Source organism: Perkinsus marinus (genome assembly GCF_000006405.1).
Source record: "Perkinsus marinus ATCC 50983 genomic scaffold scf_1104296968036, whole genome shotgun sequence".
In the NCBI taxonomy this organism is placed as follows: Eukaryota; Perkinsozoa; order Perkinsida; family Perkinsidae; genus Perkinsus; species Perkinsus marinus.
Genome location: NW_003203299.1, coordinates 97817 through 109078, shown reverse-complemented (window position 1 = coordinate 109078; position 11262 = coordinate 97817). Strand labels below are relative to the sequence as shown.

General features: G+C 48.2%; 3 protein-coding genes across 3 annotated transcripts; 1 reads left to right on the top strand and 2 right to left on the bottom strand.

The window, feature by feature from the left end:
• Positions 1-576: 576 nt before the first annotated feature.
• Pmar_PMAR020176 (hypothetical protein) lies at positions 577-1136 on the bottom strand (the record flags this gene model as incomplete). The annotated part of the gene is made up of 4 exons (XM_002768505.1): positions 577-651; positions 893-964; positions 1010-1062; positions 1115-1136. Coding segments are annotated over 4 exons (222 nt in total), but the record flags the coding sequence as incomplete, so codon positions are not given.
• A 648-nt stretch (positions 1137-1784) lies between these two features.
• On the bottom strand, positions 1785-5164 carry Pmar_PMAR020175 (UDP-N-acetylglucosamine--dolichyl-phosphate N-acetylglucosaminephosphotransferase, putative). The gene is made up of 13 exons (XM_002768504.1): positions 5119-5164; positions 3935-4016; positions 3783-3877; positions 3570-3708; positions 3199-3303; positions 3066-3153; positions 2921-3015; positions 2587-2745; positions 2424-2545; positions 2339-2376; positions 2152-2285; positions 1940-2097; positions 1785-1878 (listed from the first exon to the last, which is right to left on the bottom strand). The coding sequence occupies exons 2-13, from the start codon at positions 3966-3968 to the stop codon at positions 1801-1803; spliced, it is 1245 nt and encodes a 414-aa protein (XP_002768550.1). The 5' UTR covers positions 3969-4016; positions 5119-5164; the 3' UTR covers positions 1785-1800.
• Positions 5165-7236: 2072 nt separating this feature from the next.
• Pmar_PMAR020174 (hypothetical protein) lies at positions 7237-8379 on the top strand (the record flags this gene model as incomplete). The annotated part of the gene is made up of 1 exon (XM_002768503.1): positions 7237-8379. The coding sequence occupies one exon, from the start codon at positions 7237-7239 to the stop codon at positions 8377-8379; it is 1143 nt and encodes a 380-aa protein (XP_002768549.1).
• Between the last annotated feature and the right edge of the window lie 2883 nt (positions 8380-11262).

The window sequence follows — 11262 nt, the reverse complement described above, 5'->3', positions numbered from 1 at the left end:
CTGACCTTTGCGACGACGTAATTCCTTATACGCTTTAAAGAGGCTCTCCAGCTGCCCTTCCCGCAGTATAAATGCATCACACCACTCCTGTATTAATGAGAGGACTTTCGCCCTGAGGAATAATACGATGTTGGAGAGGGACGGGGAAATGTGCACAATATGAAAATCTAGAGAAAATTTGGAGAATTGACTTGTTGGTTTCTGTACACTCCTACCCGAAATCTTGGGGGAATTTTCATACTGCGAGGAAACTTCTGAACTTAGCTGAGGAAAACGATCATATATTCCAATACAAAATATAATAATTGTCCTATACCGCTCGTCTCTCACTTTATCAGCTTCCGCTCAGTGCCACTCGGTACTCGAACCTTCAACTGGGGTTGATACCACCACGGCACTGAAGCCAGTCTGTACATATCCTTCATGAAACCCTGACAGAATGTGCTTTCCATGTCATCACTAAAAAACAGTTCTCAGCGGAAAAATGTCGATCACCGAAATATCAACTTGAGGTGACAATTGTTGGAGTAGATTCAGAAAGATGTAGTTGTGAGGGTATGAGGGCTCGCGGCTTACATCGGACATATAGGTGCAAACAATATATCCACAATTCTTGACGAGCATCTCTAGGAGTGTTAAACAAAGTTGAATCTGAAATAGTAAACAAAACCACACAGGTGAACAGTGCGAAGAAATACACATATGGTCAACCACAGATGTCGGCGACAATACGGAAATTCTGAGAGGAAATTTTGGGAAATTATCGTTAATTTTTCTACATTCCTAAGCGGGGTCATATATAAACTCCTATACGTAGTGAGAAAGCTCCCGAGCTGAGCTGAGGAAAGCGAACATATATTTCTCCAACACTGCAAGTAAACCTGTTACGTACATTGGGGGAATCGCCCATCTCGAAGTTGTTGCGAATCTCCAGCAGGACTTCAGGGATCAGTGCTGGACAGGACTAGCCAAGGAAAGCCTCTCACAGAATGAGGGGCCTTCGACTTACCGATAGCATATCGCATATTGCTACATTAGCTTCCCAATTGATAGAGTCGCCACCTGAGGTATGCAGACGTAGAGATTCAGGTACTATGCAGATCACAGTGCTTACCTACAGCTGCTGCTAGTAACATATCTAACCGACTTGAATGCTGCATAATAATCAGAAATACAGAAATAAAACTCCTGTGTGAAATTACATATAAGAAACTGCGGCATCTCATAAATGGTTAATACGAGAGAAAATAGATTCGCTACCATTGATCATGGTATATTTCTATCACGTTGACACACTAATATAACATAGATATATTGGAGTTCCACCAGTCTTACGTGAAGTGGTGTAAAACTCGGTGAAAAACGCGATATTCGCGGCCTGCAGTAGTCGTGAGATACGTTATTCACTAGTGTTTTTCGTATCACTAGGGTTAAAGCCCAAAATAGTATTTGGGATATGGTTATAGGGGAAATGAATATAATATACTGTAATGTTGTCTTGCATATTCATAAGGTTAACGTTGAGGAAAATCATTATAATATAAATTTATGAACATCAATGTGTTTATATATTATATTCAATGTAAGTGACACTGCATCGACGATACACCTCAACCGTATTCCATCTGTCTTGGGGAACCTTCGCTAGCGGTTTCCTGCATCAACACTCAGCGACACACCTCCTCGTATCCGTTCTTGCCTGGGCGTCACCATCACCAACCTCTATAACACACTCTCCAACACAAAGTCCACCAACCGTGAGAAAAAGCGGCTAAACAGCAACAATATACGCAAGTGAACTCAATCGACAACATTGTACACGAAACCTGCCAGACGATAGCGAATGAAGAACGCGCAGAGGCTCCATAGGCACTGTATCTATAACAATGGAAGAACCACAGCTGTCCCAGCCAGCACACACTTCGAATCATGAGCTCACCCCAAGCAGTATTTTATTCAGTTTTTTCTCATTAGTATCTCTCTTTAACCAAAGCACTAGGTTTATCAACGTCAAGTTTTGCACTCTGACTCGACCCTGTTCGTCGCATTCAACCCTAGCCAGGTGGAAGGACTGAATTACCATCAACGCGAACTGACCTGCAACCATAACGAAATGAACCTATTATACTTCACAAAGAAACATATCGTCACCTAGAGGCCTCAATTCCTCAACAGGATTAAACCAAGGAGTGTAACTAACGCTAAGCTGGTCAGCTTTCGGTTCGTACTGCGGCAAGCGGTGGCGAGGGCATGGTATCAGCTTGAAAAGCTGTGGCGCAGAGTACCTACCGTTTAAACACGTCATCGGCCGGTTGTGTTGTCATACGTCTCCCATTACAGAAAATTGAATATCTGGGGACCGAAAAACAGTAGAGTCTGAGGAAACAAGAAGATTCGTTCAACTCAAGATTCGCTCAACTCACCGTCTTGGAGCACTGCCCTAGTATACCACTAGCCGCCAGAGTCATGCCTGCGAGATAGCAGTAGGTGTCCCCCACAAACGCTACTGCTGGATACATATTAGCAACCATCAAAGGGAAGGAGGCTGAGATGACAAGTAACAAAGTGAGATAGTCGTTGCTATACCTCCGACAAATGGTAGAAGTAAGTAAAGGCTCATCAGATGGCTCTCGTAGGGAGGCCAGGTGGCTGCCTGCTGAGCATGCCTGTACAGCTGCAGGAGGTCATTGAGGATGAGGGATACTGCTAATACCATGGACTGACCTATCTCCAGGCCGTTTATACCTATCATAAGAGGTCAATCTCACTGCAGTAGTACTAGAGGTAGTAGTAATGAGGATAGTAAGAGTAGCCCAGTGACCTCAACGACAATGGTGAGCCATACGGTTCATCAACATTTCACAGCCGGCAGCTACTCAAGCTACGCGCGTGAACAACATGAAGCCGCCCACAATACTACCCGCTAGTATGTTAATGGCATTCGTGCAGAAAACCGACAACAACGACAGGAAAACGTAGTAGAGCACACCAATGTCGATAGCTCCATGGCCATCCCTGAGAGGTCCATACTACTCAATGGCAACGACAAACAGTACATTCCTTACGGTAGATACGGATGCATAAAATCCGGCAGCAGAACCCAGGTGTTTCCAATTGAGGAATAATATACTAGCAACAGTGGTAGAGTCGCCACTGAGAAGGAGACCATTCAGCTGACAGGTGATATGCGATGACTACCTGTGGGTATGATGAGCTTGACGCGCCATGGCAGATCTAGAACGTTATCTGCGAAGCCAAGGAAACACATGGCGTTGATGGATAAGAGAGAGCCCATGAAGAGGCCTGAAAACAGCAAATTCACTTTAGTGGTCCACCTCGCACTGATATCGAATAACGCGAAGTTTAGACACTACTTAAAAGTCTTTTAGGGACATTTTGACGAACTGATAGATTACCAACGCTGGTATGTTACTAACAATATCAAGTGATAAAGGCTTCAATTGCTCACGGCCAGTTAGGATTGCGGGGGCAATTCGAGACATAGGCCGCTCCCTGGCTGATCTTCCCTATACGATGTATGCGCCCCAAAGACGACGGGCCCATACTACTAGCTTTCCTCTGGCTCATCAACTCCGCCTCGTCCATGGGTATCCCCCGTGAGGTAGAACACATCATATGGAAGGGCAGGAAAAGCGATAGTGCTAGGCAATAGACTGCTCCCACGCAAACGCCCGCGGCCTCTGGAATCTAGATAACGATTTAATCGGAAACCGGTAACGGAGGCGAGGCATAAAAGATGAGGTGATGGTCACTTTTCTCACCTCAGGATTTCCTTTCTTATTGAGATCCTTTCCACATATGCCAGCCCTTCGAAGGGAGGCTAGAGCAGGGGGTAGGGTCTTATTGGTTACAACACCTACTGGTAACCATACTCTCCAGCCCGACGCGAGCTGAGATTCCCTCCTGATCCTACATGCTAGTGCAGCCAAAACGATCGAAGCCATCATCTCAGTGCCACATAGTATGTCCGATGCTGGCACCGCCGCACAGAGAACCTGAGCCGTGAATCAAACACAATGCACCTCCTCTAGACAGAGAATGTACCCCCACTAAGACACGAAGGTCACACTGGGGAGTACTACAAAACATTTCCAGGTCAAATTAAACTTGGTTAAATCAAACTCCTAAACTTTCAAATAAACCGGGATAATATTAATTTTCTCGAGCCTAACTAAAGCCATGGGTGAAACATTAACGAAAAAAGTGAAACGTTAACCAAGTGGGGAAAAATTGAATTTGCCGGTAGAAAAATAATTTGACCAGGAAATGGGGACTGAAGACTGGGGAGTTTATGGGGCTGATGTGAGTTGATGATGACGGTGAAGACCCAACCTTTCCTGGCTGTGATTATACGAAGAGATAATAAAGTCAGAAAAGCAGTTCGAGATTTCAAGGTGTTAGTGAGATGGAATTTTGCGGTGGGGCAGCTATGCCACCCCAAGATTCACCTTGCTGCCCTTACACGGAGAGATAATAAGGTCAGAAAAGCGGATTGAGATTTCAAGGTGTTAGTGAGATGGAATTTCGCGGTGGGGCAGCTATGCCACCCCAAGATTTACCTTACTGAGATCTTACGAAGAGATAATGAAGTCAGAAAAGCAGTTCGAGATTTTAAGGTCTTAGTGAGATGGAATTTTGTGGTGGGGCACCTATGCCACCCCAAGATTTACCTTGCTGCGATAATAAAGTCAGAAAACCAGTTCGAGATTTCAAGGTCTCAGCGAGATGGAGTTTTGCGGTGGGGTACCTATGCCACCCCAAGATATGGCTAGATACAACCGATCCCACCCGCTCTTGACACAAGGTGATGACTTTAGTCCACACGACCGAGGTAATTCGTGTGTGTGGATCGTTCGCGCTACTAATGAAGCCGATTTCGTTTGGGGCAGATATGCCAGAACATGACTGAATACACACCAGACCTCCTTCCCCTAGCGAAATCGGTATTATTGATAACGAAGTTTGTCTCAGGTCATTTCCCATCATCTTCTACGCGACCCCTAGACGCCCACAGATTGTAACCACGAGAGGAACCGGGGTAGCCTCTAGAACAGATAGGACGACCCTTTAGTGAACGACCATAACCCGCTATATTACACCAGCAGCTGCTAATATTGCTATCTCAGCTGACTTGGACAGTGGTGTTGATGATGAGGGCATCGCGAAAAAGACGAGGTTGGATCCTGAAGTTCAGAAAATAAACTGCGCTTTGGAAATCGTCACGCGCCACGAAATTCCCAGTTCTCTTAGCGCAACTCGAAGATTCCTATAAGCCGCTGTACTCGATACACTGCGGATCGCTAGTAATTTGCTCGCTATCCTTATGAGCCGTCTTAGGTCAACGCCATAAACTTCTAGTCCTTCGCGTTCCCACCAGCGTGGCTGTGGGGATCTATGTAGAAGGATTCGCTCTCGCGATAGGCTGTCTCAATGGTCAGGATATGACCGCAGCAAGATTGCCAATGGGAATGGCAAGGGAATCTAGTATTATTACACTTACATAGTGTTATCGTAGGCAGTACCGTTTTTCAACTGCGTTGAACGAAGTGCGTTCTCAGGAGCTTGCCAAAAAACTAGAATTGGTTATATGATCCACATTTGTGCCTCATACGTATCATTTAGTATATAAAAAGACCGCAGAATGTGCGTGATTGGATCCACTCCCAGATTTAAAGTACTTCATTCGCCGGTATGAGACTGGCGATATTGGCTACGTGGTAGCAGGCGGCATGCTGGAGGTATTTCAGCTCCGGACTGGCCAATTTGTGTGCAAATCTATAGTCGATTGCTTGTGGGAGATTCGAAACACGAAGAGAAAGGTCTCCGCTTCCATTCAGTCGAGCATCATTCCAATGACGGATGTTCCCACTTGCCTCAACGCGATCGGGCACAAGGTTGATCAGCCTGCCTCGCGCAACTAACCGATCGAGGGGCTTGTATAAACCATGGTAGAGAGAGCTCTGTCGTAACACCGAACCATATCGAGTTGATATCATCGCATCGCGAGTTTTGTCTAGAGACTACCTCCAACTTGTACTATCGATCCAGCGTGGATGATAATAAGATAAGCGAGGAAAGCCTCAGTTCATTCCTGATAGGTTCCCCGAGTGATGGGGTTCTCCATAGTGGCTTCGCCGGCCAGATACGAGCGTCAAGTATTAAGAAACGACTGAGTGCCGTACAGTGCACTCGCAATTGTTTACAGTGCCTAGTTCGTTTCAATGAGAATCGCTCAGAGTTGTATTGTTCTAATGGGTCCAGGCTAGGGTAGTTAAACCTTGGGCTGGTCATACACCTCTAAAGAGTACTTGTAGTGGGGATACTAGGGGAAAAGGTCATGGTTAAGCGTCTCTATGCAGGTGTTGCGACTCGAAATGAACGGCAATCCATCGTTGGTAGACCTCCTCGACTCGATAGAGGGAGAGTATTATCGCTGTCGACTACAAACAAATGACGACAGTGTCTTGGTGAATAAGAATAAGGTCTATCGAGCACTACAGAGAGTTTACCGTATCTTACTGAAGAAGGTCGATCTCGGCACCGTCGTCTGGTCACAGCGGGAGGGTGAGTGGCTAGCTGTCTTGCGCTGGTGGGGATGCAGCAATCACCGCGACACTGGTGAGAGCTCAACTTTCAATACTGACGGGTCGAACAAAGAGGACGGAATTGACTGGGATGATCGATCGAGTCGACTACAAGCTGAGGCATTACGGTTAGCTACTGCAGGGAGGCCGTCAGCTGGGGGAGGCCGTTGCTCAGGTGCTACTCTGCAATCGTACGACATGCTGATACTGGCCATGTATCCTCGGCGTGGCTCTTGGATACACTCGACTGTCCTGGCATGCTCACACTGTGTATGATATGCGTATCGATTCACTGCTGATGCCACTCCTAGGCACAAGCGGCAAGTCACCGTATGTCCGTCGGGCTGCTGTCCATGCATGTGCTGCCACTCTCCGGCGTGCGCTAGAGAAGCCCAACAAGGGAGGTCGACGAGCTCTCACTACTCCTCAATACAGTAGGGACACGCTGAGGTTATTAGCTGCTGCAGGGAGGTAGGAGACCGATGCCTTATCTGCCCCGACGAATGGCCCAGGTTGCTGGATAGCAGAGAGCTGCTTGACCGTCGTACTGCGATATCGGCTGGTTCGGAGCTCGCTGGTTTACTGCCTCTCGTGTTCCCATCGGGAAAGGAATTGATATTGGAAAGTGAGTATGGTCATGGATGGATGTCTTAACATCTACTGCTATCAGAGACACACACTGGGCGCTGCTCCAGCTGAAGAAATTCAGAGTTTCGCATTGAGGCTTCTCACTTGTAAGTTCAAGTCCAGTGAAGACCAACTAGCCGCTGCTCGGGCGAGCGCTAATGTTGCTGTATGCTGTCCTACTGACACCGACAAGGGCCACGATGAGATCTTCAAGCGAATCATAGAAATGAATGAGGAACCCGAGGATGAGTCCATAGGGTTGGTGGACGCTGCACATGCCTGTCTACTGCTGGGAGATGGTTTGGAAGGGCTGGCAGCCCGCTACTTGAGGGACTCACTCAGGAGCACCGACAAGGCCGTGAGGGCTCGGGCCTTCAGTGCTGCTACTCGGACAAATCGCAGAGTCTCCTGTCTGGTGCCTGCCTTGGTCGAATACGCTAGCTTGCGAGAAGCCGCTGCTCCGGTGCTCTTCGAAACCATCGCTAAGCATTTGTCTGTTGATACCTTGTCGGGAATTGACGCCTTGCTAGTCGCACAAGCTGAACAGGCGGCGGCTCTCCGTCATGCTACAATACCGGAGATTTGTGCTCAGCGGGGAGCGGTATTGCCTGTGAGTGTCCGTGTAATTGACATCGAGGGGGCGCCTGCTGCTCTCAAACGGCTGGCGGCTCGCTTGGTGTCTGAATGCCTCCAAGATGGACGGTATCAGCCATTGCGCATGCATGCCATCGACGAGCTCGCCAAGTGTCCTAACCCTCCTGATATCCTGCTGGACCAGGCCTTGAAGCCCTGCGAGGAGCTGCGAAACCCTAAGGATCGAACGCTAGGTAAGGTCGCCATATTAGCCGGCATGGTCCTGAGGAACAGCGCTAAGGTGACGTGCAGCACGAGAAGGAGATGTTTCTCATTCTTGCTGAGAATAATTGAGAAGGCTTGGCTAGTCTCTGGATATGTGTCTAACGTGGCGATGGGGCAGTTGAGGGAGGCCCCAAGGGGGCAGGTCGATTGGCTCAGAGTGGCCCAGGTCACAGAAGTTGCCTTAAAGATGATCCCGGGTGACAGGGATGCGGCGGTAGCTAAGAAAGAAATGGCCTTGCAGAATTTCCTCACAATTATTGTTTCTGCTGAATTAGAAGTATGTTCATGACCAGAAATTTGATTTGCGTTATCACTCGTGCTATCCAGCAGCGATATTGGCCTCACAGGTTCACATTCATACATTTGAGACTTAGAGGTGTCGGGAGAGTAGGAGCTCATCTGCAGGAGAATATGGGATGCTCTAGGGTAGACATCAACATAAAGTGCCTGGCTATCTTTGTGAGCCACGGGGGTATTACTGAAGACGCTTGAGAGTCTATAGAGCATCGTGAGTGTCGAACTGGACGGTTGCTTAGCCAGCGGAGAGGTGGTTGTCTTGTAGGTGTTATCTCGGCATGGTGCTCGGACTCCTACAAATCTGAGTTCCTATCCCCCGGGAGCATATCCCTGGGGTGGCGTTCTGGTACTTGCCGAGGCTTTTGAGGCCAGGGTCGAAGTCTCGTGTCAGGCACCCGGGGACTTGACAAGTCTCGGGAAATCTCAAATGCGAGCCATGGGACATCGATACAGAGATATTTTGGGTGACCTCCTTCCCAACAAGGTGGAAGTGCTCTCTTCAAGCCTTCGACGAGAGGTAGGGCGGGTATCTTATTTGGACGCCATGATCAGTTTCCATTACTTTGAGCGACACGCTTAATATCACGCACTGATTCGAAACTGATGACCCAAATAGTAGTCTCGAAGTTCGTAACTACTACAGCATTTCCCAGTCATGTTTCTGACTTACGCACTGCTATTTCTGGCCAAGTTGGCCAGGCCAACCGCATGCGAATACTGGGGAATGCTGTATCCGTGCAATCAGCTACTGATGATCAGCATGCCTGGGTACTGATGGCCACTTACGCGTTGTGCGCGTGTGGGTGCAGAGTTATACCGGCTGAAGTACCAAGTCAATAGGGGCACCAGATGAATCAAACGACTTCTCTATATGCCATGGTCTACGCGAAAATCGGAGAACTCGCTTCCGCACACAGATTGCAGTGTACAGCTTGGTACCCGATTTTAGAACGTAAGCTACTAGAGAACCATGATAGCACATCGAAAATGCGACCGCCAATGGCGAACTCGTTCGAAAACCAATCATGACTCGAGATTCTTGAGCATTCCTATCCCAACACCGCTGAATTCCCCTTCCCAGTCAATTGCTGTGAAGCTTGCAAGTTCCGCCCCTTCGTCACGAAGACCCAGTGCCTATATCAGTGACAAATGTTCATCCGAGCCGATAGTGTTGATACAACAGAGTGCATTATAATCATTCGAAGTATTTGAAGTACACATCATATACTGTTTGAGAGAAGCTCGATTCGCCTCTCCAACCATCTATACTCGCACGTTTTTGACCCCTGTGTGTGGGCCGTGCGGTGGAACCATTGCAAGGGAGACAGCGTATCCGTGCCTAGTAGCTGAGTCGGCGCGTAGCCTTTCTCATTTTCTGAAGGAATTTACTCGAAGTCGTCGATTTTAGTGACTTCGGCAACACAATCCCAAAGGTAGATACGGGTATAGAATAACACTTTGACAGGAGTGCCAATAATAATCCATCCAAAGAATCCACGGAAGCCTCTACGTGTCATTGATCGTATCACCCTGCGTGAATCACGCATGTATCCGTGAGCTACACCTAGGACTCTCGCGCCTGCCATGTGCTGCTTATTTGTCTGCTTCGCTGCGAAGCCTTCGCACGGGCAGGGCTGTACAGTCGGATGAAAGAGGGAACTAATCGTCGCCGAACGGAGTCGAGTTACATATAGCGAACACTCCACATAGTACAGCTAACAAACTGGCCAACAGAAGCGGGCAGATCCTCCCATCACTATTTGCTCCTTGGCTCCCTATGTCACGTTCTAGCTATGACTGGGGAGGAGCGTCTACACACGTATTCTCCCAGGCGATGGTAGGTGACTTCGCCTGCGATAATGCCTCTCTTCACCTGATATACTCGGATGAAAGTGTTTTTGTGCGTACAAGATTTTGTGTTGGAGTTAATGAGAGTGTCTGGAGTGGCTTTCTTGCTTTTGCACTGAGCATCCGGAGTCTGACAGGTTTCCTCAGGGGAACTTTTCCAAAAGTTTGTTTCTCTTGACATCTGTACCGCATCTGCTAGGCATCAACCATTTTGATAGAGAGCTGAGCTTGACCCTGACATGGTCAGAACATGGCCCATCCGGTGCACTAGGTTGTGGGATACTCAGAGTAAGCCAATGGGCGTGCGTGCTAACTAACAAGTAGCGTGGCAACTACCTCGGCGTGCGTGAGAATTAGCTAGTTACGTGGCGAATATCGCGCCATGCGGGATAACTGGCCAGTAAGTGGATACTTTTGTCTGTGGATGGGGCGCAGAATATAGAAAATGTGGCCACGAACTCAAGGACCCATTCAGTGGGTTCCATTGTCGGGTGTTCGTCGACCTCTCCGCCGCTCGGGTGTCTGACGAGTGTTGAGTCAGTTACACATCGGAACGTCCAAGCTGTCCGGCAGTGGAATGTCTCTTTTGTCAATGGTGAGCTTTTGCAAGCATGTTCAAGTAGCCCACCTGCTGCTATTAGCAGTAACATTACTAACTTCACGAGGCTTCGTTTCAGCTGGGGATGTCAAAATGAAGCGCTTGGCGACTATCGTGAGTTTCGCGGATCTCTGTGGAGGGGCTCGTGATTCTCCAGGACCTCGAAAAAAACATCCATACTGGGTTGCTACATAGCCAGCGGAGAGGTGGTTGTCTTGTAGGTGTTATCTCGGCATGGTGCTCGGACTCCTACAAATCTGAGTTCCTATCCCCCGGGAGCATATCCCTGGGGAGGCGTTCTGGTACTCGCTGAGACTTTTGAGGCTAGCGGTTCGAAGTCTCGTGTCAGGCACCCGGGGACTTGACAAGTCTCGGGAAATCTCAAATGCAAGCCATGGGACATCGATACAGAGATATTTTGGGTGACCT